At 50.2% G+C, this 27,863-nt stretch overlaps 1 protein-coding gene and 3 long non-coding RNA genes across 12 annotated transcripts in view; 2 read left to right on the top strand and 2 right to left on the bottom strand.

Annotated features, from left to right (window-relative positions):
* Positions 1–27,735, top strand: LOC145533254 (uncharacterized). 2 transcript variants are annotated; one of them, XR_014073944.1, is made up of 3 exons: positions 1–157; positions 20,423–20,527; positions 21,068–24,358. It is a non-coding gene; the product is annotated as an uncharacterized LOC145533254 (long non-coding RNA). The 2 variants fall into 2 exon arrangements; XR_014073945.1 differs by lacking the exon at positions 20,423–20,527 and adding an exon at positions 27,413–27,735 and having other exon boundaries at positions 61–157; positions 23,132–23,356.
* Positions 6,848–11,807, top strand: LOC145533255 (uncharacterized). The gene is made up of 2 exons (XR_014073946.1): positions 6,848–10,028; positions 11,224–11,807. It is a non-coding gene; the product is annotated as an uncharacterized LOC145533255 (long non-coding RNA).
* The window catches only part of NFATC2 (nuclear factor of activated T cells 2), a 154,634-nt gene continuing 142,250 nt past the window's right edge, over positions 15,480–27,863 (bottom strand). For 5 of the 8 annotated variants that reach the window (XM_081560331.1, XM_081560332.1, XM_081560327.1 and 2 more), the window contains 2 exons: positions 23,512–23,599; positions 15,480–16,099 (listed from right to left, as the gene is read on the bottom strand). In XM_081560331.1, the coding sequence (XP_081416457.1) occupies positions 23,556–23,599 (44 nt within the window). In that variant the 3' untranslated portion in view covers positions 15,480–16,099; positions 23,512–23,555. The remainder of the gene's footprint in view (positions 16,100–23,511; positions 23,600–27,863) is intronic. The other 3 variants (XM_081560329.1, XM_081560328.1, XM_081560326.1) reach the window with 1 other exon arrangement.
* LOC145533257 (uncharacterized) lies at positions 16,951–18,826 on the bottom strand. The gene is made up of 3 exons (XR_014073948.1): positions 17,700–18,826; positions 17,336–17,608; positions 16,951–17,119 (listed from the first exon to the last, which is right to left on the bottom strand). It is a non-coding gene; the product is annotated as an uncharacterized LOC145533257 (long non-coding RNA).

Below are 27,863 nucleotides of genomic sequence, written 5' to 3' on the forward strand. Positions count from 1 at the left end.
TGGGGGTGGAGCCAGCCATCCGTGTTCCCGTCAGCCCCGCCCCCCAGCTTTCTGATGAGCACGCAGGTTTGAGAACCACTGCTCTAGGGAAGAATGGCCCGTGGAGGAGGACAGTATCACAGGCCAGGAGAACTGGAGAACCTGAGAAGTCAGGAAGGTGAGAGCACCGTTTGAGGGAGATGACATTGCTGAAAATTAAGACGGGGTACAGCGGAAGAAAGTGCCCAGACTCAGGACCTACAGTTACTAAGAAATGAGGACAGTGGCTGGGTGGAGAACACTCTAGAAGTGGCAAAAAATAGTAAGGAAGCCACCTACCCTGGAGCCCAGTGATATAAGGGAGGTGGAAGACAGGCAGCCCCTCTGAGGGGCATCGAGGGCAGGACCACGGCTCCCCACAGACGTCCACTGACCCCTGGCGCTTGTGCGCATGTTACCCTACATGGCAGTGGGGACTTGCAGGTGTGATCGCTAATCTCTGGATGGAATGACTAAAGTGGGTTGTCCAGGTGGGCCCAATGTGGTCAAAAGCGTCCTTATAAAAGAGAGGCCGGCGCCGCAGCTCCAGGGAGGGCGGTAGGGCGAGGCGGCTCTAAGATGGCGGCAGGCCCACAGGCCAGGAGGCAGATCCGACCCACGAGACCGCAGGAGGGACACGGGCCCCGCGGACGCCTCGAGTTGAGCCCAGTGACACCATTTTGGATCTCTGACCTCCAGAACCATAAGGTAGCGAATTTGAATCACTTTAAACTACTGCGTTTGTGATCATGTACCATGGACGTCTGCAAGGGAAGCAGGTGCCTTGGGAGGGTGGGTGGGTTTCGGAGCAAAAACACCAGACACTCGGGCGGGAAAGGCTGACAGTGTGGGGTTTTGTTTACGGTGGGCCATGAGGTGTGGAGAGCAGAGTAACCGCGGCCATGTTTTGGGAGCTGGGCTGGGGGGCAGGAGGGGGAGATGCGGGCCGGTTTGAGAGCCTGACATCAGTAGGGTTAAAGGACGAAACGGTTCGCGCTGAGGGTGAGGCTGTGGGTGCTGGGTGCCGGGAAGGGGCGGGATCTGGGGCCCCCGCTTCACTGCGCTCAGAGGGGCCCAGACCCGCTCTGGGAGCGTGGGTCCCTGTCGGAGCAGCCGAGGTGTCCGCGGTGCAAATGTCGGAAGAACGCTCCGCGAGGCCGGGGTAGGAGGCAGCGGCGCCCACGGGGTGCCCTGGCCCCCTTCGCATCGTCTGTAGAAGAAATGAAAAGGTTGGTTCGGGAGCGGCGGGGCCGCAGGTGTGTCTGGGGAGGACCAGATGGAGACGAGCTGACTCGTGGAGCAGGAGCGCCTCGCCCACCGCAGGTTCACCTTGTCAAACAGACTCCCCGGGGAGGTCGCGGTTCGCGTTTGGCTTGTAAACAGCAGCTGGCTGGCCGCTCCGCTCTTACCTGCCCCCAGGGAGCCGTGGAGCCGAAGCAGCCAGCTTTTTACAGGCGGGAGGGCCACGGGTGACGGCAGGATGCCAGAAGGCAGATAAGAGCCTGGCGGGCTTGGGTTCCAAGGAAGGATGGTCTTTACTGCCGTCTGCAGCAAAGGCAGCTGGCTTGCTTTAGGAGACAGCCTAGATCATCCACGGATGTGTAATTAGAAGTGAATAAAGTGAGACATACGGGACAGGAGAAAGGTCTCTCTTGAGTCAGATGTTTGGCTTTTTAAAATGTGTTAAATATTAGGAAATGATGAATTTTCCATGCATTCCGGATGAATCCATTGTTCCTAGTGTCACTTGCGTGTGTGAAACGTGGGCGTGTTTGTTCATTCTGCACACACTTCCGGAGGGCCTCCTGAGGGCAGGATCTGGGCACATGGCACTGAACCAAAACAGACTATCCTCGCCCTCATGGAATTTACAGGTGTAGGAGGCAGATTGTAAACAAGCAAATGGTTCAAACAGTCCACGGGGTTGCAAAGAGTCGTACAAGACTGAGCAAACACACACTCAATATCAACTCCAGTCCAATTCTGTATCTGACGTGGTGGGTGTTGTGTGTGTGTGGACAGGGAGGGGGTAGATCCCACATTCTATGAGGTCAGGGAAGCCTTTTGAGAGTGAGATGTTTGAGGACCGGAGAGATGCGGGCGAGCAAGTCCACGAACCTTGGGGTCAGAGTGTTTTGGATCTTGGCAAAGCTGAGACAGAGTGGGACGGACTGGGACAGGGTGAGGAACTCAAGACGGGCCAGAGGTGAGTCTGGTGAAGTGGGGAGCAGGGAAGGTTGTCGCAAGTCTTGACAGAATTCATTCTAAACGTGAAGGGAAGGTCCCAGTCCCGTGCCTGGTGGCTGCTGAGCCTCTTGCATTGTCTCAGACCCGAGTGACTGAGCTGCCTGTTATTTTGAAATTTAAAAAAGGATACCAGCGAGATGACAGAGTAGGAGTCTTCTATTGTCATTCTCCCACAGAACACCGATGTCTTCTTTGGCTTTACTGAGGTGTGACAATTGAAACTGTAAGATACTGAAAGTGTACATCATGATGAGATGATAAAAACTGTGAAAGGCTCCCCCATCTAATTAACACATCTGTTACTTTTATTTATCTATTTGTGAATGCACTCTGGGTCTTCATTGCTGCATGATGTTTTCTCTAGTCGCAGTGTACGGCCTTCTCTCGTTACAGACTACGGCTCTAGGCGCTCAGGCTTCAGTCGTTGCAGCACTCGGACTTAATTTCCCTGAGGCATGTGGGATCTTCCTGGTCCAGGGATCAAACCCGTGTCCCCTGCGTTAAGAGGCAGATTCTTTACCATTGGACCACTCAGGAAGTCCCATCTACTTTTTTTTTTTGAATGTTGTACTGTTACCTTATTTCAATTACACAATAGCAATATGCTCTTGGGGCTTCCCAGGCGACTTAGTGGTAAAGAATCTGCCTGCAAATGCAGGAGACCTGGGTTCGATCCCTGGGTTGGAAGATCCCCTGTAGTAGGAAATGGCAACCCACTCCAGTATTCTTGCCTGGAAAATTCCGTGGACAGATGGCAGGCTGCAGTCCATGGGGTTGCAAAGAGTCAGACAAGACTGAGCACACGTGCACTCAATATCACCTCCAGTCATTGTGTTTTACATTAGCTCCTCAGAACTTATCTAGCTTATAGCTGAAATTTTGTACCCTTTTACCAACTTCTCACTATTTCCCTCGCCCCTGGAAACCACTTTTTCTGTTTCTAAGATTTTGACTTTGTTTTATTTGTTTGATTCCGCATGTAAGTAAAACCACGCAGTGCTTGTGTCTCTGTGTTTGTCTTATCTCATTAGCGTAATGTCCTCCAGTTTCACAGTTGTTTTAAATTTTATTTTTATTATTTTTTTTAACACCAGAAACATTTTGTATTGAGGTATGGCTGATTAACAGTGTTGTGATAGTTTCAGGTGAACATACATATATACGCATCCATTCTTCCCCAAGTCCTCCTCCAATCCAGGCTGGCACATAACATCAAGCAGTTTCATGTGCTATACAATAGGTTTTTGTTATCCATTTTAAATATAGCATGGTGTACATACATGATCTTCCCAAAGTCCTTACCTATCTCTTCCCCTCCTCCCCACCCCCACAACCATGAGTTCTTTTTCTAAGTCTATTAGTCTCTTTCTGTTTTGTAAGTAAGCTCATTTGTATCATTTCTTTTTAGATACTACATACAAGGGGTGTCATATGATATTTCTCCTTCTCTGACTCACTTCATGCAGTATGACACTCTCTGGGTCCATCCATGTTGTTGCAAATGGCCGTATTTCATTCTTTTTGATGGCCGAGTAATATTCCATTGTGTGTATATGTGTGTGTGTGTGTGTGTGTGTGTGTGTGTATACACACCACATCTTCACCCATTCCCCTGCTGATGGAGATTAAGGTTGTTTCCGTGTCCTGACTGCTGTAAACAGGGCTGCAGTGAGCATCAGAGCACATGTATCTTTTCGGGCCATGTTTTTCTCTGGATACACGCCCAGGAGTGGGATTCCAGGGTCATATGGTAGCTCTGTGTTTGGTTTTTTAAGGAACCTCCATACGGTTCTCCATAGTGGCTGAACCAATTTACATTCCCACCAACGTGCAGGAGGGTTCCCTTCTCTCCACACCCTCTCTAGCATTTATTGTTTGTGGATATTTTGATGATAGCCATTCTGACTGGTGTGAGGTGATAAACTCATTGTAGTTTTTATTTGCCTTTCTGTAAGTAGTGATTTTGAACATCTTTTCATGTGCCTATTGGCCATCTGTTTGTCCTCTTTAGAGACATGTCTGTTCAGGTCTTCTGCCCATTTTTTTGAGTAGGTGGTTTGTTTTGATGCTATTAAGTGTCATAAGCTGTTTGTAAATTTTGGAGACTAATCCCTTATCAGTCACATCATTTGCAAATATTTTCTCCCAATCTGTAGGTTGTCTTTTTATTTATGGTTTCCTTTGCTGTGCAAAAGTTTTTAAGTAGGTCCCATTTGTTTATTTTTGCTTTTATTTCCATTATTCAGGAGATGGATTAAAAATGATGTTGCTGTGATTTATGTCACAGTACTCTGCCTATATTTTCCTCCAAGAGTTTTATTAGAGTGTCCAGTCTAGTATTTAGGTCATTAACCCAATTTGAGCTTACTTTTGCATATGGAGTTAAAGAATGATCTAATTTCATTTTTTCACGTGTGGCTGTCCAGTTTTCCCAGCACCGTTTGTTAGAGAGACTGTCTTTCCAACATTGTATAGTCTTGTCTCCTTTGTCATAGATTAATTGACTTCATGGGCTTATTTCTGGGTTTTCTATCCTATTCCATTGGTCTATTTTTCTATATTTGTGCCAGTACCATACTGTTTTGATGACTGTAGATTTGTAGTATAATCTGAAGTCTGGGACCCTGATTCTTCTAGCTCCGTTTTATTTTTTTTCAAGATTGCTTTGGCTATTTGGGGTCTTTAAGGCTTCATAAAAATTTTGAGATTTTTTTCTAATTCTGTGAAAAATGCTATTGGTAATTTGATAGGGATTGTATTGAATCTGTAGATTACCTTGGGTAGCATAGCCACTTTAACAATATTGATTCTTTCAATCTACAAACATGGTATATCTTTCCATCTGTTTGTCGTCTTTAATTTCCTTCATCAGTATCTTACAGTTTTTGGAGTACAGGTCTTTTGTCTCCTTCGGTAGGTTTATTCCTAGATATTTTATTCTTTTTGATGCAATGGTAAATGGAATTGCATCTTGAATTTCTCTTTCTGATCTTTCATTGTTAGTGTATAGAAATGCATTAAACTTTTGTGTATTAACTTTGTAACCTGCAACTTTACCAAATTCATTTAGTTCTGTCTTCCAGGTTACTTACCCATTCTTCTCATGTATTATTCACCTCTGTTTGTTTGTTCTTTAGTTCTTCTAGGTCCTTGGTAAACATTTCTTGCATCTTCTCAATCTTTGCCTCCATTCTTTTTCTGAGATCCTGATTTATCTTCACTATCATTCTGAATTCTTTTTCTGGGAGGTTGCCTATCTCGACTTCATTTAGTTGTTTTTCTGGGCATTTATCTTTTTCCTTCATCTGGGACATAATCCTATTTCTTTTCCTTTTGGGTAGCTTTCTGTGATTGTGGTATTAGTTCTGGAGGCTGATGCGATTGTAATTCTTATTCCTTCTATCTGACCTTTGGTGGATGAGGATAAGAGGCTCGTGCAGGCTTCCTGATGGTAGGGATTGGCTGTAGGGAAAGCTGGGTCTTGCTCTGGTGGGCAGGCCATACTCAGTAAAACTTTAATTCAGTTGCCTGCTGATGGTGGAGGCTGTGCTTCCTCCCTGTTTGGCCTGAGGCGACCCAGTCCTGGAGTCTATCGGCTTCTATAGTAGGGCTGTTGGTGACCTCCAAGAGGGCTTGTGCTGGAGACGCATCTCCCAGGACTGCCACCGCCAGTGCCCCCACCACCGTGGCAGGCCACTGCCCACCCACCTTTCTACAGGAGACCCTCAGACACTCACAGGTAGGTCTGGCTCGGTCTTCTGCGGGGTCGCTGCTCCTCTCCCCTGAGTCCTGGTGTGCACAAGACCCTGTTTGTGCCCTCCGAGAGTCTCTGTTTCCCCTGGTCCCATGGAAGCTCTGCAATCAAATCCCACTGGCCCTCAGTCAGTTTCCCTGGGGATTCCCAGTCCCCAGGCTGGATCCCCAGGCTGGGGAGTCTGGTGTGGCAGCTAGAACCGTCACAGCAGTGCCAGAACTTCTCTGGTATTACTGTTCTCCAGTTTGTGAGTTGCCTACCCAGTGGGTATAGGATTTGATTTTTATTATAATTGTTCCCCTCCTACCATTTCGATGTGGGTTTCTCCTTTGTTCTTGGACATGAGGTATCTTTTTTTGGTGGATTCCAGTGTCTTCCTGTCCATGGTTGTTCAACAGCTAGTTGCAGTTTTGGTGCCCTGGCAGGAGGAGATTGAATGCATGTCCTTCTACTCGGCCATCTTAATCACCTCCAGTTTCACAATTTTTAACATATCAAAATACCGTGTTTTATGTCTTAACAATGCACACTTTGTTGATCATGCCTTGATAAGTTTGGGGAAAAAAATAAATGCAATGGGAAGCCACTGTGCAGACAGGGAGGGCAGGTATGAACCAGGGCAGCCAGGGGCATAAAGATAAAGGTGGTCCAGTGGGCCTGAGGCAAAGAAGTGGGATTCTAGAGATGGATCCACCAAAACTTGCTGATGTATGGAGGCCCAGGGACAGTGAGAGATCCAGGGCCACTCCCAGCTGCTTAGATGGTGTTGTCATAAACAGGTGTCATAAACAGAGTGTGCTAGAGGGTTTGGGCTAGGCAGTGGAGAGAGGAGATTGGAAATTAGGAACCTTGGGGGCGTGTTGAGCTAGAGATGCCTCCTGATTATCAGAGTGGAGAAGTCACACAGACAGGTGTGTGAATTTGGAGCAGGTGTGTGAGAGTATATGTAAAATCTGGTGCCAAGATGGTCCTATGAATGCTTTTCCTCAAGAACTGTCCAGAAGGTATGAATGCTTTTCCTCAAGAACTGTCCAGAAGGTATTAATTGCAGAGAGCTCTTTATCAGCTCTCCATTGCAGCCCTGACATTTTGAGAACCAGTGGAAACCAGCAGCCTTGTGACCTGGGGGTGTTTCATCAATAGCTCATAGAAAGCCCTCAGCTGCTCCCTCTGACCCCCACTTAAAAAAAAAAAAGCTAAGATCTGATTGTCACCATACTTTGTGTCTGGAGTTCAGTGCGGAATTCTATTTTTTGGCTGTGCTGGTACTTGGCTGCTGCACGCAGCTTTCTGGTGCAGCGGTGAGTGGAGGCTGTCTGATTCCGGCCCGCGGGCTCCTCACCGCGGTGGCTTCTCTCGCTGCAGAGCACGGGCTCTAAGGCATGCAGGCTTCAGTAGCTGTGGCGCACCAGCTTAGTTGTCCCGAGGCATGTGGAGTCTTCCAGACCAGGGATCAAACTGTGTCCTCTGCATTGGCAGGTGGATTCTGTTTTAAAAATTTTGTAAGTGTGAGTATGTGTGTGTTAGTTGCTTAGTCATGTCTGACTCTTTGTGACCCCATGGACTGTAGCCCGCCACGCTCCTTTGTGCATGGAATTCTCCAGGCAAGAATACTGGAATGGTTTTTCATTCCCTTCTTCAGGGGATCTTCCTGACCCAGGGATCAAACCTGAGTCTCCTGCACCGCAGGCAGATTCTTTACTGTCTGAGCCACCAGGGAAGCCCATTTATTTTTAATTGGAGGATAATTACTTTACAATGTTGTGTTGGTTTCTGCCATGTGTTAACATGAATCAGTCATAGTTACACATATGTTCCCTCCCTCTTGAACCTACCTCCTACCTCCCACCCCATCCTACTCCTTTAGGTTGTCACAGAGCACCAGGTTGAGTTCCTGTGTTGTATAGCAACTTCCCATTAACCATCTATTTTACATATGGTAATATATGTATTTCAACACTACTCTCTCAATTCGTCCCACCCTCTCCTGGCAGGCAGATTCTTAACCACTGGATCACCAGTGAAGTCCTAGTGCAGAATTTGAGTTTAAAATCTCTAGTAAACCAAGAATTCTCAGAAATCCTGCAGTGAGGCAAGGGTTTCCATCTCTTTGGTGATAACTCCGTATTAAGCCGTTTACCAAGTGGACTTCTGAATTTTACTGGGACAGTGGAAGCAGAGACAGTTTAGAGTGGGAAGCTCTCTTTGGAGGAAGCTTGGTCCAGTTCATTGCAGCTCCCAGGGCTCCTCAAATAAAAGAAACTACTCTGCTTTCATTTCTTAATGATGCCTGTGACCTGTGCCTCCATCACAGGATTATTTCATAGTCAACCTGCTCTTGCCAGGAAATCCATTTCCTTCCCATCTGTGAACCTGAAAAGGTTGTGTAGGAGTCAGCGTTGTGCTTTCTCCTGGAAGCCCTGTTACTTCTTAATTTCTCACGTGTTATAAGCCAGTGTTACACTTCTCCTCCTCAGCACAGATGTGCACACCTCACTGCTGCAGGGAGCAAGGGGCATCAGCAGAAGTGCCGGCTCCTCGAGGAGGCGAGGTCGGATGCCCCGGGGTGTGTGTTTCCCTTTTGTTTTAGGATTTGAAAGTTGGATAAGTTCAAGTTTGGGGCTTTAGCTAGTTAACTAGTTAGTTAACTAGCTATCCAGTTAGAAAAATTCAAGCCCTATCGTCAAAGCTCTGAATGCTTCTTTCCAGATATTGGGAAAGTGAACCCTGGCTTTGAGTGAGTGAGAGTTTCCCAACATTTTAACTAGTAGATGTATTAATAGTTAACATCTATTAAGCTCTCACTGTCTGTGAAGTGGGGACTGTTCTTATCTTCATTTTACACCTGGGGAAACTGAGGCGTGGGCTGAATTTGTTTAGCAAGTGTAGGCTCACATAAATGTAGAACAGATTTATTTCTTAAATGGTCATATGGTTTTATCTGTATAGGTTTATATTTTGTTTTCTGCTTCAGATGATTCTGGGTTCTATTCAGGAAAAGTGGCATGAGGTTTTCAGAAAGTGAGTGAATTTAAAGAGAACCAGTTATATACAGGTACAGCAAAAATCGTGAGGGGCCAGAGTTGTGGCTAGGGTGAGTGTGAGGGGGTTCCTGGAAAATACTTCTTGTGAGACTCTTGTATTTATAAGTGATTTGAGTCATACTCAAATCAACATTTCATGGACTTCTCCGGTGGCTCAGCGGTAAAAAACCTGCCTGCAGTGCAGGGGATACGGGTTTGATCCTTGGTTTGGGAAGATTCCCTGGAGGAAGGCGTGGCAACCCACTCCAGTATTCTCACTGGGAATATCCCATGGACAGAGGAACCTGGCAGGGGTTGCAAGGAGTCGACGAACACAACGGAAATCACGGAGCACGTGCACAGCAAATCAGTATTTCAGCCCGTTCTGTTGGCCCAGTCCCATACGATCCACAAAAATGAAAAGCCTTCACCAGGAAGCTTTTCTGGAAACTGGCTGGGCCCTATAGGTATGGGTCCTTGAGCTCTTTGGGACATCTGGCTGACCTTGTGCCCTGAAGGAAATGGATGAGATGGCCCCACCAGAGGGGGGGACCAGGGGCATTTCAAGCCAGCACTCATGCAGGACCCTGTATATGCTTGGGACGCCCTACCCACATGGAACAGCTGGTTCCAGGCACTGGCAGGGGCTTGGGAAGTCCCCAAGAAGGTACCCCAAATGCAGGGTACGGTGGGGTGGAGTGGTCCCTGAAGTACACAGCCTGGGACAGGGACCCTGCTTCCCTGCGGTTTAGGGGATGTGCTGAAGAGTGGGATGACATTTGAACTGTATTACTTTAAGATTGTCAATAGCAATCATTTCCCAAACCTCATAGATGCTTTAGCTATAAGGAGAAAAAACTGTTAAAAAGAGGAAGCCAGCCAGAAAATTCTAGTCTTTATAATATCTAATTCTGCTTGTAGGTTTGATGGTAAAAGATAATTTGGGGGAACTTGGGGATTTTGTAAAATATTCAAGCCAGGAGACTGTTTTGCCTTCCAAGTGACCAGCTCAGCCCAGTTCACTGTAAGAGCTGTGGGACTGTCTGCGAGCTGGCCCAAGGTGGCCACTAGAAATCTGCTTACCTGGATGCTGCTTCTAAGGGGGTCTACAGACACACAGCAGCAGAGCTGCAGGGAGGGAGCAGGACAAACCCAGACTGAGCTCACGGCCCTGTCACCTTGGGCTTCTGATGTAAGAGGTCAGTATCAGAGGTTATGGTTCCTTCCACACAGCCTCCTAAAACCATTGGCACCTCCAGAGTATTGGAGGTGGTGGTTTAGTCTCCAGGTCGTGTCTGATTCTTGTGACTCCATGGACTGTAGCCCGCTAGGCTCCTCTGTCCATGGGATTTCCCAGGCAAGAATACTGGAGTGGGTTGCCATTCCCTTCTCCAGGGGATCTTCCTGACCCAGGGATCAAGCCTGGGTCTCCTGCACTGCAAGGGGATTCTTTCCCACTGAGCCACCTGGGAAGCCCTCTCCAGAGTATCAGGAGTGTCTTTTGTGTGCTGATGAGATGATTGGTGGTTGGGAGCCCTAGAGAGCTGCTGGAAGGGGGCTGGCAAGAGGCATGATCGGAGGGTTGGAATTTTCAGCCCCGGAAGCTCCAGGGAGTGGAGAAGGGTTCTAGTCACCGATGGCCTGTGATTTAATCAATCACACATACATAATGAAGCCGCGCTAAAAATCTCTATAAATGACTGGGCTTGGAGAGCTGAGTTGGTGAATCGAGGTGCTGGGTGGGGAGGGTGATGAACCCAGAGAGGGCAGAGAAGCTTCGAGCCCCTTCTCCAGATCGTGCCATATGCATCTCTTGCCTCTCTTCCAGAGTTGTATCCTCTATAATAAATCTGTAAATATAAAGTGATGAGGATTTCCCTCTTCCATCACAGCTCAGTTGGTAAAGAATTTGCCTGCAACGCAGGAGACCCTGGTTTGATTCCTGGATCGGGAAGATCCCCCGGAGAAGGGAAAGGCTACCCACTCCAGTATTCTGGCCTGGAGAATTCCATGGACTACACAGTCCATGGGGTTGCAAAGAGTCGGACACGACTGAGCAACTTTCCCTTTCAACACATGCAAACTACCTTTTGGGCTTCCCTTGTAGCTCAGTCAGTAAAGAATCTGCTTGCAATGCAGGAGACACGAGTTCGATTCCTGGGTCAGGAAGATCCCCTGGAGAAGGAAATGGCAACCCACTTCACTATTCTTGCCTGGAAAATCCCATGGACGGAGGAGGCTGGTAGATTCCCAGTCTACGGGGTCGCAAGAGTCGGACATGACTTAGCGACTAAACCAACCACCACCAGTGGTTAAGAAAGTGTCTTGCAATGCAGGGCACTCGGGTTCAATTCCTGGTCAGGGAACTAAGATCCCACATGCCATGCACTGCAATTGCTGAGCCCATGAACCACAGCAAAAGATCTAGCGTGATGCAACGAAAATCCTGCGTGTGGCAACTAAGACCCGACACAGCCTGATAAATATTTTTATAAGTGATAATATCAGAGGTTAGAAGTAAAATGGATAAGTGCTGATCTCATAAGGCTTATGAGAGTCACGCATGGTTCATGCACACAAAAAAAGTCCCTGCTGTATGAACTCAAAATGGCAAGGGGTGTTTGAACAGCATCTCTAGAGAAGAAGAGACACACCCAAGGAGCCTTTGCTTTCAACAGTTTTATTGCTGAACTATCATGATACAAGCCGTATAAAAATACTTTACATATAGCAAAAATAAACTACATTAAACTGGAGATTAAAAACGTTTTGCATAGGAATGTGATGTATTCAAACTCCTTTTAACAGTCAAGATTTTCAAAATCTAAGCCTTCCAGCACCACCCCAGGAGAGAGACTTTTTATTTGTTGGAGAGTTAACAAGGACATTCTCAACATCATCTCCCCTCTGAGGGCTCTATGAGGGCTCTAGAGGCAACAGCGGGGAGTGAGGTTCTTTGACAAGATGTGTGTCAAGGTGCTAAGCTTGTCCCAACCACAGCCTCCATCAGTTCAGGCCAATCAGCGTGCTGAAAGCACCTGCTAATCTCATCATCTGCATCTAAAGCCCGAACTAGGTAGGCAGAGTTTATTGTAACTGGCCAGCAGCTGCTTAAAGGCAGGTTTTTAAGCACTCAACACCCCAGCTCGTTTTTTTGAGAGGGGAGCTGGCTTAGGGAGCACAGCTAGCTCACCAGCCACCAGAAAAGTTTGTATTTAAACAGTTAAGATAGTGGTGTTGGCTATAACTCAAGACACTCATGAAAACTGAGAGAAATTGATGTTTGGGGTCAGTTTCATGTGACGCTTCTGTTTCTTAGGCACTCAGTTGGAATGCAGGAAAACCACTTGCATCGGCTGGTTTGGCCCCGTGAGATTTCACGCCCAAGATCCAAGGCTAAGGTGTGCTGGGCGCCCACTAAGGGGCCGGCCCTCCACGAGTGAGTGCAGCAAGGTTTACCCAGCTTGTCGGAAAGGTCACAACCTCCGTGCCTCTCGTAAACGTAAAGCAAACAGCTGTTAACCAGACCCTGACATTCTTTTCATTCTGAACAAATAAAAAGCACTTGGAAAGGGTTTGACATGAAAATAAACAAACTCAAGCCTCCCTTTAGTCCAGAGTGACAAATGAGAACCCATCGGCTTCCGATCTGTCTGCACGTGACAGCTCCCACGCTGGCCAAGGCTGGCTTCCTGAGAGGGATGGCTTGACCACTGGCTGTAAACAAGAATGGCTGCATCCGCGCGTCCCCGTCCTTAGGAGTCGCCGCCTCGTTTTGTCGGGGCGGTGTCTCTGCTGGAGAACTCGGGGGGTCCCTCGGGTAACGCGTTTGTCCACCAGGATTGAGGCGGCTCGGTAAACGTCAGCCTGTGCTTCTGTTCTGTGAACATGAGCCTTTTTAGACTCCCCGTCACAACACAGGCAGTTCTGTCACCTCAGAGTCACCTACTGGGTCACTTACTGGGGCCCGAGACACTTTCCAGTTCCCAGTGACAAGATGGCGGCTCCAAGCCGAAGCTGGCAGCGTCCGCAGGCAGCACTCAGGCGCCGCCTCCTCCCAGGGAGCCATCCCTCCCCCTGCCTTGGGCCGCGGCTTCTTCCAGGAGGCAGGAGACACAGGCTCTGAGGTGGGCTTTTTTCTTTTCTTCTCCTGGAACGAGTAACACATCTTCGAGAATACATCCTCTCTCTCAAGGAAAAAAAAGTCCTCAACAGATATGTAAAAAGAGACACTTGAAAAAGATTTTTAACCACTTATAAATATTTTCTAATTCCAACAAGGATGTGATATTTTGAGGACAGATACAAAGCGTAAAAATACAGATAAGAAAATAAAATTTAATACCATACTCATTAATTTGGGGTTGCCATTATATATTATCAAGCAGCAGTTTTTTTGTACAATACAGGAAGACTTACAAACTTTGGAAATATACTACAGATTGCTGTTGGAAGGGGTATCTATTTACATGACCTTGGATGTAGCAAGTGCAAACCTCCACCTAACAGATCCTTCTAACACACGTGCGACACACCCATCTTGACAGTTTAGACATCCCTTTTCTCTCTCTTTGAGGCCCTATTGCCTCTTCCCATACTGAAAATATTTCATGAACAGTTTCCTCGGCAAAACTTCCCCCTGGCCTCTGTCACTGACAAAACTTTCTTGATTGCTGTCACGTCCTATTACACGTTCTCTTGCCTGTTTATGTCGTGAATCTAATGCTTTTGTTTCTCTTTCCTTTGTTATTTGGTATAGCTGTTTATGAAAGTGCTTTCTATAATACCCAGCTAGGATGTCTTAGAAAAAAAGAGTTTGTGAGTGTCTTACAGACACGAGCACATACATCTATACGTACAGAAGTTTGAGCTACTAGGAGGCCCTTTGCACTAACATGGTTAGAATAGTGATAGAAAATGCATTAGTCCTTTTTCACCCCATGCACAATGCAGCTGAGCGACTTTGCTACAATGGCAGGAAGGCACTTGGGTAGAACATTCAGATAAACGAGGAAAGGCCAAATTCCCTCATGCAAAAAAAAAAAAAGGCTCCCAGCCAGGTCAAATGAGAATAGATTGCTCACCAAACGCTTGAGCCCTTCCCCGTGAAGTCAGTATTGCTGGAGAGTTCTTTGGGTAAAGCTGCTTAGATAAGGAACTCTATCAATGAGGAAGAATTTTGCATCCCAGAAAGTTTGCATCCCGCAATGGCGGTCAGCTTCTTATGGACACTCCGTTTATTGAAAAGAATTCTGCTAAATTCTGCTTGGGGTGGGTGAAAAGTCCCCCGTCCTTGGGGGAAAAGAAATGCCAGGTCCTGACCGAAAGGGTACAGACACACGGCTGCAAAGGCATTCTGTTCTCTCGCTGGATCCCCAAACACAGAAGGCCCGAGTCACCAGGTCCTGAGTTCTAGTCCAGCTGTCAAAAGGTTTTCTCTCCCTGGGTAGACTTGACAACAAAGCCAGGACGTAGAAAACCCAGTTAGGGGAACCCTTAACTGCCACCCGTCTCAGAGTGATTATCAACTCGACCAGGCAGAGGCCTGAGCAAAGCCAAAGACTGCGAGGAATATTTACACTCCATGCCGATTGGGGAGAAGCAATTAACATCCGGAAAGGAATCCCTGGCTTGTCCTGGGGTCTCTGCAATTAGCGTAAACAAACGTCTGTGTGATTAAAAACTCGCCTGCCAAGAACTTGGGAGGGTTTTGTTTGTTTGCAAAAATTGCCCTAAGGGAGACAGACTGGTGGGTGCACTCTGCAGAGAGAAACGGTGGGGGGAGGGGGATAAACTGCGTACTCCTTTTGAGTGGTCTGAGCAGAGTGCATTCAAATTGAGGGCCGTGCAGGGAGTGGATTTGCCTCTTTTTAGGTCACTTTTGTGTTGGATTAAGCAGCTAATGTAGATGTGGCTTTGGAGGTGGGGGAGAGGGGCGGGTTTCAATGGGCCCAGGCAAAGGTAACCAACAAACTCTGGAGCCAAATCCTGAGCTTGTGTGTCCCACTGCGTCTAGGCCGGGCAGGGGACCCGGCCTTCCTGGAGGAACCCACCCACTGAAGCGCTTGAACCTGCCAATGACCACACTTCACTTAACAAAGATACCTGCGTGTTTTGTTTTGTTTTGTTTTTTTTGGGGGGGGGGGTGCTTCAGCCCTTCTGCCATTCCTTCTCAAAATTCAATGCGCATGCTTGAGATTCTTAACTACATTATGGAAAAGCACTTGGGCTCTTGGAGAAAAGTAGCTGGGAAGAGCACAGAGTTGTGAAGCTTGTCCGGCTGCAGCAGTCCACCCTGCACCTGGGGTGACTGACGTCCACCAGTCCCGTGCAGGGGGGAAGGGCAGCTGGCCAAGGGGGACCCCCTCCAGCCAGCTTTTTGAAAGCAGAGAAGGGGTGGGGGGAACATACACATGTCATAACTTAAGGCCAAGAAGTTTTAACAGGTGAACTTGTATAAGCCAGATCGGGTTTTTTTTTTGCTTCAGAAGCAGAAAATCTAAAAACAAAGCTTGAGCTGTGGCCCATCCCCGGTGAGGCCCATGCGACCCCTAGGTGAGGATGGGCCGGCTTCTCTGTTTCTCTTCAGCCTGTCAGCTAGGTCACGTTCCTTTGGTTGCTCTGTTGGAGAACCTCCTTTCCTTCAAAAGGTACAAGAGTCGTATTGGTGACCCGAGAAAGTGAAGGCGAGGGCTGGGGTTTAGTTGCCCTGCCCCCATCTTCTGTTCCAGCGGGCGGTCTTGTTCAGAATGTATCTGGGGTCAGCAGGCACTTAAGGCTTGGATGGGACACCGTTAAAGTCAACAGAGATGCTCTTGGGGATTTAGAGCAAGACCCGGGGTGCAGAGAGAGAGGAGGCGAGCTCGGGAATGAAGGTTAGCTTTCAGCGGAGAATTGGCCCTGCCTGCAGCCTTGGGGCAGGGTGGATGCTGGGGCCCAGGTGAGGGGCGTGGGAGGCTCTGGGGTCAGCGATGTGGACGGTGTCCTGCTAATGACTTCTTCTACGTCTGATTTCGGGCAGGAGGTCCTGAAAACTCCTTCCTTATAATTTCATTGACTGCAAAAGAAAGAGAAGGGGCAAGTGAGATGGCAGGAAAAACACGAATGTGGTCAGCTTTCTAGAACCTAATTCAAGAGGGCTGTTTTTTAAAACAGCTTTGCAGTAATACATTCGACAACTTTTAACGTAAGAAATGCCTTCCCACATTGTGACCCTCCCCCACCCCCTGAAATGATGCTATTTTGTGGCACGGGTTTGTTAGTGAAAATTGCCCAATGGTAACTTTTAAAAATTGTGGTGGCAGAAATGGAGCTGGGCCACGGGGCATGGCTTAGGGAACACACTCTCCTTTTTATTGAATGCACTGAGGTGCTCTACTTATACCAAGCTCTGTCTGTTACTAGGACATCCAGAAAACACCCACTCTGTGAGCAAAACACAGCTTGACCCACAAAACCTACAGCTCTCAAGACGGGCCTTTAAAAGGAGAGTGGGCAGAGCCACCACAAAGACTAGCCGTCAGTGCAAACAAAATCTCCATCTCTTCCAGCACAAGCAGGAATTCCACCCCCTGCACCCCTCTCCTCCCTGGTGACACTGTGAGCCTTCTCAAGTACCAGCATTCTCCAGGGACTCTGGAAAGTTCCATCTCCCCCTGCCCCAGGAGACTGTGAGGAATTAGCAGGGAACCAAGAAGGCCATGCCAGCCACTAGTGTCAAGGGACTAGCCCTCCTCTCCCCTTCTCACCGCTGCGCTGAGGCACCGGCTCCTAGAATCAGGACAGGAAGGTCTTAGAATAGTGGCGATTACAGAAAGCCTTCCTTCAGTGTTCTTGGGGAACAGTTGCCATCACAGGCAGCCCAGACACCAGGCAGGGTTGTGTATCCTCCCTAGAGTGTATGTGCACCTTGGTTATTGCAGCTGACCGTGTGGACTGGCCCCAGGGGCAGAAGAGGAGGCGGGGGCAGAGCCCCTGGGATCCCATCAAAGGTGGATGGGTCTCCCCCTTCCCAGTTCCAGCACTAAATGGCTTCCCACAGGCTCCTCCTACTTTGTTTCCTCATCTCAGTCTTATCCTGAAGTAGAGACGGAAGAGCAGAGAGGGTTAAGTGTTCAGATGTGTCCAGAGTCCCTCCGTGGTCACGCCGGGCCCTGCTAGGTTCAGGGTGCTTTTCCCTGGAAAACCCCTGCCGGGATGAGTCTTCAATGCCCAGAATAAGGAGAGAGCAAACACTGCTCTGTTGCTGGATGAGCCAGATTTAACTCTGCTCCCTCACCAAACAGGACCTCACCTCCCCATGCCTCAGTTTTTTCCTCTGCAGAGTGAGACTCCTTATCCTGTGTACATTTCAAGATTGTGAGGATGTTGGGTTCTGATGTAGCTACAAGCTCCTCACACAATGCCAGGTACCCGGCACTGTGTAGCTGTCGGCTGTGATGGGTGGTGACTGCCCCCATGCGTCGTGCTGGACGGGCAGCCCAGTGCTTGGCGTCAGTGGGCTTTGCTTTGTGGCAGAAATGAATCGGGCATCCTCCCTGTTCTTCAGATGTGTGCTGAAAGCAGGCTGCAGGGAGAGGTCGAGGGTTCAGGGTCCAGAGTCAGGCGGCCAGGGCTAGACTCCCACCTCTGCTGCTTCCCCACTGGGTGAGCCTCACCTCAGTGATGGAACCGCTCTGTGCCTCAGTTTCCCCCTCTGCACACTGTATAAAGACATGTCCTTCTTGCTACAGCTGTTGAGGCGCTTAAATGAGATAACACAGTGAGAAAATTATCCCAGTCCCCAGCGTATAGCAGATGTTGGTGTGCAGAGTAGTATGTGCAGATGTCACGTGAGAAGGCGACACAGTATCAGAGTGACAACCACTTCTCAAGGGCAGGAGTGGATCCACCGACAGGAGCTCAGAGGATGACTCCACGCATTCAGCCGACCAGCTCTAACTGGGTGCTGACTGTGCACCAGCTGCCTCCCAGGGGCCCCGAAGCAGGAGCTGGCTGAAGAAGCCCCCCCAGCACCCCCTCCCCGGCCTCTGGGAAGCGTGCGGGGCTGGAGGCCCTGGGCGGGGGCCGCCAAGCAGGAGCGAAAGCACGGTGCCAGGGGCGGAGGTGGGGCTCGGTGTGGCTTCACGCGAAGCTTTTCAAAGCCCGGATTCTGAAGGGCTTCCTGTTTTCTCAACCTAGGAAACCGAGAGGAGTCAATCCTCAATGGAAACTCTCCACGGCCTCAGTTTTCTAAAAATAACGGCTGGGCAGTACCGCTGGCAGCGCTGCCCTCACCAGAAGGGTCGTTTCCCTCCTCGGGGCTGGGGGCCGGCTTAGGGGCTGGGGAGTGGCCAAGCCCCCTGCCCGGTGGACAGGGACCACCCCGGCTTTCTGAGAGCAGGGTGTGCCCGGCTCTCAGCCCGGTGGGCGCTGTGTCCCGGACCCCGCGGGGCGGGGCGGGGCGTGCAATCGGGAGAGGAGCCTTTCTTTTCTGAAACCTCAGCGCTGGCGCCCCTGGCCGTAGGGGAGAACGTTCTGGCTCAGAAGTGGCAGGGGGTGGTGCCCATGCCTGTGTCGCCACGCGGGTCTGGATAAAGCGTGGGCTCCACGTTCCTCGAGGGGGGTCTCGACTGGACTACCTCACCCCGAGTTGAGAGGCCCCACCTCTGCGACCTCAAGCACTGGGGCGTAAGGGGAGAGGGGCCACTGCGCGGCCCTGTCTCTGGATGGATTCCATGATAGCACCAGGGAGCCTCTCCCTTGTATCCCCCCGGGCCCTGCCGCCTCATCTCTGTCCCATCTCAGCCTCCCTTCCTCACTCCGGCCCACTGCGTGCTTTGCTGTCGCTGTTTAGTCACTAAAGTCATGCCCAACCCTTTGTGACCCCATGGACTGCAGCCCACCAGGCTCCTCTGTCCATGGGATTCCCCAGGCAGGAATACTGGAGTGGGTTGACATTTCCTTCTCCAGGGGATCTTCCAGACACAGGGATCGAACCCACATCTCCTGCATTGCAGGCAGATTCTTTAGCACTGGGCTCCCGTTTCCCCTGGTCTAGTCCCCACTGTGACCTTCCTCCTGTCGCCCTCCCCCACCGCCAACCACAGGGGCTTCCGCTCTGCATGCTCCCCAGGCCCCAGGCATGCCTCCCGCCTCTGCCCTGTTGCGGGTCTCCCCGCCTCTTCTCCTGCTTTTTGTCTTCACTTCACTCAAGCCTCTGCTTGGCCCCCAGCCCTGGGGACAGTCAGCAGTGACCCCACCCTGCCGGATGTGCTCAGTCTCGGCGTCTCCTCCATACACCAGTTCCCGGCAGTTCACTCTCCTCGTTCTTTAGTTTTCTTGTTCCCTCACAGCACCGCGGGCTCGTGAAGAGGCCTTGGTACGTGGGAAGCACTCAGTAACATATTTATGAGAAAGCAGAGCTTAGCAAGAGGCTCAGTAGCCTTAGGACACACTGTCCACAGTGGGATTTGGCTCCAGGTCTGACTCTGAGATCTGAGTGTTGAAACCCACTCTTCCAGGTCAGTGCCGTCAGCATGTCCTTCATCCAGTGAATGTCCTGAGCACCCATCATATGCCACCTCTTCCCAAATAGGGCCACGGGCAATTCTCCAAATGGCTCCCCTCCTTGTCTGAATCCTAACTTCCCTCCTGCCCCTCTTCCTGAGTATTACCTTTGCCTGGAAGCCGCCTCACGTTCCTTCCCTGGGGTCCCGACTCCCTCCAGAAGCAAACACTGAGTTCTGTAGGCGCTTTGCTTGCCTCTCCTGGGCCACCTTATCCGAGTCACCTGTCTGCTCACTGCACCATGGGTGGCAGCACGCATGTGAGCCCACCACGAGGACCCTACACCATCAGCCTAGGCCGCTTGGTTTTTCTGTCATCCAGTTGACAAATGGGTTGTTGGTAGGTTGTCTGCCTGGAGCTGCTTCTCCATGGAAGACTATAAGCCATTCGCTTTTTTTCAGAGCTGTGTGCTAGGCACTGTACCAAGCCGTCAGTTACTTCTCACACCACACCTAGCAGTACAGTCGTCCCCATTTCATAGATGGAGAAAGACAGGCAGTCACCTGGCAGAGCAGGTGAAGGGGAGGGATCGGGATTTGAACCCACATCCCATTTTATTAACCTGTACATTAATTATATGGCTCCACCTTATGGGTAAAGAGACTGTGCTGTGAAGTTTGCTAGCCATCACCTTTCTTCTGGGGCCCCAGAATCCTTAGCATCATTTGTATGAGTCAGGAAAGACCAGGGCAGCCTCTGCTAGGTGAGGGAGCAGAGGGGTTGTGTGCTGAGTGGTTAAGGTGGTCACTGAGAATCACTTTCTTGGAACAGAATTGAGGCCAGCAGTGTTCAGTCTGCCAGAAGCACCCCTGACCTTTTGTTACCCTTATAGAGAGAGGCCGTGATGAAAACACGGATGTTGAACACGGCTACAACCTCAGGGTGCCTTCTAAACCTGACACCCAGGGCTGAAACCAGAAAGAAAAGACAGATAGATGTAAGTATATAAAAATTATACATTTTTCTTTAAAACTCCATAAAAGAAATCTGTAATGTTTTCAGGTTACATGACAAAGGTCACCCATATATAAAGAGATACTAGAAATCAATAACAATTCTAATAGCTACAGACATAAAAAGAATATAGCAGGGATTAACACACTTTTTCTGTAAAGGGCCAGATAAAAATATTTTCAGCTTTATATAGCCCCTTACGCAACACCTCAGCTCTGCTTAAAAAAAAAAAACAAAAAACAAATATGAAAGCAGCCACACATAATATGTGAGCAAATGGGCTGTGTGCCGATTTTAACGAAACAGGCCAGGGCCACATTTGGCCTGAGAGAGAGTTTCCCAGCTGTAGGATACACACCAATGGTACAGAAGAGAAGGAAAGCGGAGTGTGGTTTCTTCCCCTCCTTTTCAGGGGTACCAGTGGGGGGAGTCAGTGCCTTTACTAGTATTCATCAAACAACTCTGGGTTGATTAGTGTTAAATTTCTTACAACTGACTTCTGCTAGCATCCCACTCCCCCCAGGAATTTTCCGGCTCACTTGCAGGCCCGGACGCCTGCATGCTGACCTCCTCCTCCTAACCGAGCTCGGAGGTTCTCCCGCTTGAGCTTGCCGAAGAACGGCTACTCGGAGTTCCACACGGAAACCCACACAAATGGACCGGAGGCGCCACTTAAGACTTTCCAGGGAATTTTGACTATTCCAGGCTTTCTTCCCTTTAACTGCTGACTTTGGAACCTAATCCCCTGAGAAAGCCCCACCGGCAAGGAGGGGATGGGCCTCATCCTGTTTCTCTCCCAAACCTCAGGCATGTTTTCCCAAGTCTGGTCAGACCATGTGCGGGCCCTCGAGAGCCCGGGGTGGCCAGAGAGAGGCTCCCGGAGCAGGGAGGCAGCGCGCTCGAGGCCAGAGACGGAGCCTGTGCGCTAACAGGGCGGACAGTCTGCCTGTGGGCCTGCTCCTCTCCCTCCGGGGACCCGCGCGGGGCCAGGTGAGGTGGCTGCACATGAGGGCGGCCGAACCAGAGAGCCCGTGTGGTACTCTCTGGATGTTTTTTCCCCTCTAGCCCTAGCTGCGCTCAGGGAAAGCTACTCTGAAGGCCAGGAGCGAACTCCAGAGCTGGCCTGCTGTGTCCTGAGCACCAGGCCTGACTGCCCCACAAGCCCACGGAAAGGGGGCCGTTGGCAGTGTGGGGTGTTACACCCCCCGGCTTCCCCCGTGACTCGGGTTTCACAAAGCTTTTCATCTGCTAAGCGCCTCCGAAGCCTTTCCTCCCCTCCCAGCCATCCCCGCGGGCTCTGAGGGCACGGAGAACTGGAGAAGCGCTGTCTAGAAGGGCTAGGCTTCAGAGGCTCAGTGGAAAGGACAAAAACCCCTTGATGAGGCCCGTAGCCCAAAGCCGTGGGTGGGGTCTGAAGAGTTACGTGATGGTAAGTCCCCTCTGAGGCCATGCAGAGCAGAGGCAGCCTGCCAGCGTTCCCAGGCCCCTGCGAGGTCACAAACATTGCCAAGTTCTAACATCAGGGAGGGAAGAAGCGCATTCAAGAGGCTCTTTGATGACTGGCTGAGTCTGAACACTGATCGTTCAGCTGCATTTTTGTCATCCTGGCCCCCCCGGATGCAGAGTTCTCGGGTGGGACTCTAACTTCTGCTGGGTATCCAGTCAAGGGTCACTGGTGTTAATGTTGCCTTTTCACTGTTGATGGTGTTGGAGAGTCACTGCTGGGGAATGTGCTAGGGAAACCCTGCCCCCTGCTAAGGTTCATACTGCTGTTGGGAACTTTTGGTACACCTCAGCGGGCATCCTCCTCTGGGAAACAGGGTTTGGGATGTCAGCTCCGCTGTGTGTGCTGACAGAGGTGACATCAGATGGTTATTTTTACTGGGTTTTCAGCGTGGGATATGAGTGTGATGCTACCAAGGACTCTGGGTCTGGCCTGTGATGGAGTGAACCCACTTTCACTGACAAATGGACAATTAACACATCATTGACCCGGGGATTTCTGCAGAAACTAATGTCTGGGGCTGTAATACGTCTCCGGTCGATAATGTTTCTACAAAGTCACAGCCCAGTAGAACATCAAGAGGCACGTAAGCCAGAAATACTGGCACGGGCTGGCCTTGGTGAGCGCTCACCATGTGCTGGGTACTGCACGTGCTCCCTGATTCTAACCACCTGCAGGGGAGTAAGGAACAGCAGTGGCAGCTGAACAGCTGAGGCACAGAAAGGTAAAGGCACTGTCCCAGGTGGACTCTCTACCCCGAGAGCCTCCTGCTCCTGGTGTGGTCACCTGGGCTCCTCGGCACGGGCCCAGGTCCCAGAGTCGATGGAGGGGATCTCCTGCTTGCAGCTAAGGCCAGGGGCTCCCCTGAGCTCAGTGGGAAAACCACACACAGCTCTAGCCTCGTTCCAGAGCCTGGGTTCACATCCAGAAGTTGAGCGGTGGGTTAACCCCTTCCAAAACGTGTGAGAAGGCCCCTGGGGAGAGGTGGAGCTTTTGAGTTGACGACTTCAAGGTCAGAGAGGACCCATGTACTGGGCACGTCCAGAGGTTTCTGATCCACCTGCCCCCTCTCTCATTCTCCAGTGCAGAACGGCCCACCACTGACGGAGAAACCTGCCCTAACTTAACACCAAGCACAGTGTACAAAACCGCCAGGGAGCTGACTCAGGGCGGGAGCAGAACTTCCAAAGGCTGGGACCCAGCTCTGCTGCCTCCTCCCTGGAAGAGGGTGCTGGGTCCCCTGGGAGAGCATGCAGGCACCCCACGCCTCGTAGCCACCCCCTATGCGCCAGCCTCTGAGAATCCCAGGTATGTCCCCTGGGGGTGGTGGGGTCTAGCCCTCAAGAGTAGGAAATGTTGGAAAATGAGAGGGCCTTCAGGTGGTAGAGTTTTCCTGTAATTTAAAAAAAAAAAAGGAAACACACAGCTGGAAAACAAAAGGAAAGGCAGAAGATATCAATTACCTTTAACTTTGATTTCTCGGATCAAAGATCACAGTCATTCTGTTTCATAATATGTTTTGTATCCAGCTAAGGTGTGTGTCTATCAGCTCTGAAAAAGATTTGCAAAACCATTTTTGAGAAGAAAAAAAATCACCTTCAACCTCTATTCTGCTTCCAACTCATGCTAATATTATCCATTTAATGAGTAGCTGTTGACCTGGGGCCTCTCAGAACCCAGAATAGACCTCAACCCTCTGGCCATAGTTTAAGCCCCAATTCTGTATTGTCTTAACATCTGTACCAGAATTCACCCCAAACCAGGGTAGTATCACTGAGAATGAGGGACTTTGTACAAAGAAACAGGGAGCTCTGAAATCAAAGTTGATCAGCAAAGATAATGGTAGGTTTTTTTTTTTTTCTTTAAAGCAACACAAAATGACTATACTGCCGGTATGCCACACAGTTTCAAATCAGGGCCAGCTAAAGAGATAAAATAACACTGGCAGATCAGAAAATCAGAATCTGATGACGGAGCTACTCAAAATGTAACCAGCCTCCTTCAGGCTTTTCTGTCTGTGCTACATTTGACCTGTGCTTCCTCCTCAAGAGAGAGACAACCTCAGTGGGCATGCAAATTCTTACCACTGTACACTTTCTTCCTGTTTTTCTCTGGTTGACAAGTTACTATTTTTATAGCCCCTGCCCAACTGAAGGCGCTTAGCAAGGAGAGGGGAGCTGTGTATTTTACAGGTATTCAGTTATATCACATTCTCACTTCCATTTTAAATAACCCCGCTCTGTAGCTGTAGCATGCCTACAGCTTTCAAAACACTGGTTTTCTTAATCCCTCTTTAAAGTGGCCAAATTAGAGGACCAGAGTGCATTTTGAGTGCTTGATTCAGAGGTATTTTCTGGGATTAGTTTCTTGCCGGGAATGACCTCGCCTTTCTCTAGATGCAGCCTTATTTCATCTTTCTGTAGGTAAACCAGGATAGCCTCTCAAAAAGGCACGAGCGCCCTGAAGGCTCATCCACAAGGCAGAGGACACGCAATAGTGAGATCTTGTCTGGAGTTGCAGGCCTAGACTCCCATGTGCTGGGCTCTAGTCAGGGCTGGTCTGATTGGGACTGGCTGGGGTTAGGCACAGGCTGCAGCCGCCCAGGACGAGATAACCATCTCCCCTCTCCTCCTCGGTACTGGCCGTGGACACAGTTTGGACCATGCATTTCAGGCCATCTCCTGGAGCAGAAAAGCCCACAGGCGGCTCCCTCACCATATCTCTTGTCTCTGCTACTACACACTGGCTGGTTCCAAATCCAAGGCAGAGGGCTCTCTGACCGTTCACCTCTCAGGGCCTTAAAATGGCACCTCCATCCCGACAGTGGCCAAAGGAATGTTTTCAGCCCAGACCTCACCCCCAAACGCCAGACTTAGATATCAAACTGCCCACGAGGCATTCAAAACTTCCAGTAGTCAAAACCCGTCTCCTGACCATCACCGTCATCACCCCCGGCACCCCGCTCCACTCCTTCTGGTCAGTCTTGGTCACAGCCCACATCCTCTCCAGACGCAGATGCTCCTGGATCTACCCTCAAAGTCTACCCAGAAACTAACAGCCTCCCCCACCTCTTGTCTGGCCCCTGGCACTGGCCCTCCCCCTCTCCATGCCTCTGTGCGGGGCTCCTGGTCCTCCCACAACCCAGCTGGTCCTGTTGGCACTTAAGGCACAACATGTGGCCTCAGTGGTTGCTCCCAGAAAAAAATGGCTCCAAGGTGCTAACATGGCCAAGATGTTTGCACTTCATCCGCACATTCAAGTGGGCTTCCCTGGTGGCTCAGCAGTAAAGAATCTGCCTGCCAATGCAGGAGCCACAGGTTTGATCCCTGGGTCCCGAAGATTCCTGGAGAAGGAAATGGAATCCTACTTCAGTATCCTTGCCTGGGAAATCCCATGGACAGAGGGGCCTGGTGAGCTACAGTCCATGGGGTCACAAAAGAATTGGACATGACTTAGCAACTAAACAACCACCACCCGTTCAAGTTGCACTTAGTGGAGACCAGGTACCATGCACGTATCCAAGGTCACAGCCTTGGAGCCGCACTTGTGAATCAAGCTGAAACCCCTGCACCAGCGGCGGGTCCCTCGGGAAGCCCAGGGCTGCTCCAGCTCCATGCCCATCCCCGTGTCAAGAGTTCAGAGTTTATAAAGCATCAAACTGACCGGTCTGATTGCAGACTTTTGAGGTGCAACTTCCTGTTCAGTTATGAAGTTCACCTTGCATCGTCTGCTTCTTGGTGGAAGGCAGGCACCAAGAGCCAGAGGTAGGGCCTGTTTCAATTCAGCCAAGACCTTGACCACAGCCCTCCCGCTCTGCAGGGGGCCCCATACTTCCTCCTCAGTTATCTCTTGGGCTGGGCTGTGATGCCCACTTCTCAGGTCAGGTTACTGAGGCAGAGAAGGATGGAGCGGGACGTCCTGGCTCTGCGGGTGCTAGTTCTAGATCAGGACTTCTCACACGTGTGAGATCACCAAGCTGCCCCGGGGATGGGTGAAAACGTAGTTTTGCAGTAAAAGGACTTGACACGAAAGCACTCCTCATCAGTGTGATGTGAGGTCTCACAACCTCTGCCGGAGCCTGCATTTCCCACACAGCGGGGATCAGAATGCCTCCATGGAGAGACCGCTGTGAGGGTGGGGATGCCGGAGCCGCCTCCGTCGCAGGCAGGTGTGTACCAGCTCAGCCACACGGGCCGTAACGAAGGAGGACGGAAGGCCGAGAGGGACGTGGCGGGAGACAGGCCAGCCCGTTCCGTCCTGCCCGGTGACCAGGAACACGGCCGTTTCCCTGCGTGTCTCAAGACCAAGGCCACTCCGCTGGCCAGCTCTTGGTAACGCGGACACTGAGAGAGAAGGCGGCGTTTAGAGTTACCGCACGCTCCCTGGTGACACCTAGAAACCCGCCCAAAGGCAGGGGAGGCGGCCGCTGGTCCCAGCATCGCTGCCCCACTTTGCGGTCTTCTATGAGGCTACTGCTGAAGACCAGTAGAGTGATGGGCATTTTTCCAGTCCTTGGCATAAATCAATGAATTGTCCTGCTTGCTAGTCTCGTGGATTTAGGATAGAGATGAGAAATGGTTCACTGATAATTAACACGAAAGTGCAAGGTGTCAGCAGATAAAACACAATCTGTCACCCTGACAAGTTCTACAACAAGTTTCCAGCCTCCTGAGAGCACAGGCACACATCTAAAGGAGATGGTGTCCAATGGGAAGTCCTGTGTCCCTCTGCGTCAGGGGAGGTAGGCTGGGCTTTGTGGTGGCTGAGTCACTTAAGTGGTGTCCAACTCTTTGCGACCCCAGGGACTGCAGCCCTCCAGGCTCTTCTGTCCAGGGAATTTCCCAGGCAAGAATACTGGAGTGGGTTGCTACTTCCTCCTCCAGGGATCTTTCCAACCCAGGGATGGAAGCCGTGTCTTCTGCATTGGGAGGCAGATTCTTTATCACTGAGCCACCAGGGAAGCCCAGACTGGTCTTGGTGGTAACGGTGGTTTAGTCGTTAAGTTGTGTCCGACTGTGTGACCCCATGGACTGTAGCCTGCCAGGCTCCTCTGTCCGTGGGATTCTCGAGGCAGACTGGTCTTAGGAACGTTCAGTTTAACAATTTTATAATGGAAACTCGGGGGCCTCTCCCAACCAGTGTAGAATGCGCTACCATTTTCTCCATCCCCCGCTTTTTCCATGATTACACATCAACTTACCATCTAGGGAGAAACTTTTTCTAAGCTAGAGAAACTCAGACTCTCTCTAAGCTAAGCTGCCCTACCAGGGAGGACTAACCCACTGTACCAACTCAGACCTGAGCTGAGCTCATCTGCCCAGTCCTTTCCTCCAATTCAGCAGAATTTCTTCCGATTACATGTAGCTAAAGAGGCAGCTCTCCTATCAAGCAACCGCACGGCTTCTAAGGTGGCAACCACAGGCAGGAAGGCGCTCTGAACAAACCACGCTCGCCTCCTCGTCCCCTGCCACTTCCTCGCGGCCTCGGCCCCAGAGCTCTGCTGAGCGGCATCAGCCACAAAGCAAGTGAGCACAGTGAGCCGTTGCCTTTAAAACAAAACAAAACAGAAGCAAGGAGAGGCACTTGTTACTCCATCCAGCTGAGATTCGGGAGAGAGTGATCCAAACCCACAGCTCAGCCTGCAACCACAAATGAGATGATAAAATAAATACCTAATTGTTTGGGAAGCCAGCTTTGTCTTTGGAGGTTAGAGGAATTAACCAAGCATTTCTGTGAAGATGTCTGTGTTTCCTTAAAGCTTTGCCCGTGCAGGAGAGGGAACTGAGGCGGGTCAGACAGGCCAGGTGGGGGAGGA

This window comes from Giraffa tippelskirchi, chromosome 13, assembly GCF_054371585.1.
Source record: "Giraffa tippelskirchi isolate mGirTip1 chromosome 13, T2T-mGirTip1v1.2.pri, whole genome shotgun sequence".
NCBI classification, from domain to species: Eukaryota; Metazoa; Chordata; class Mammalia; order Artiodactyla; family Giraffidae; genus Giraffa; species Giraffa tippelskirchi.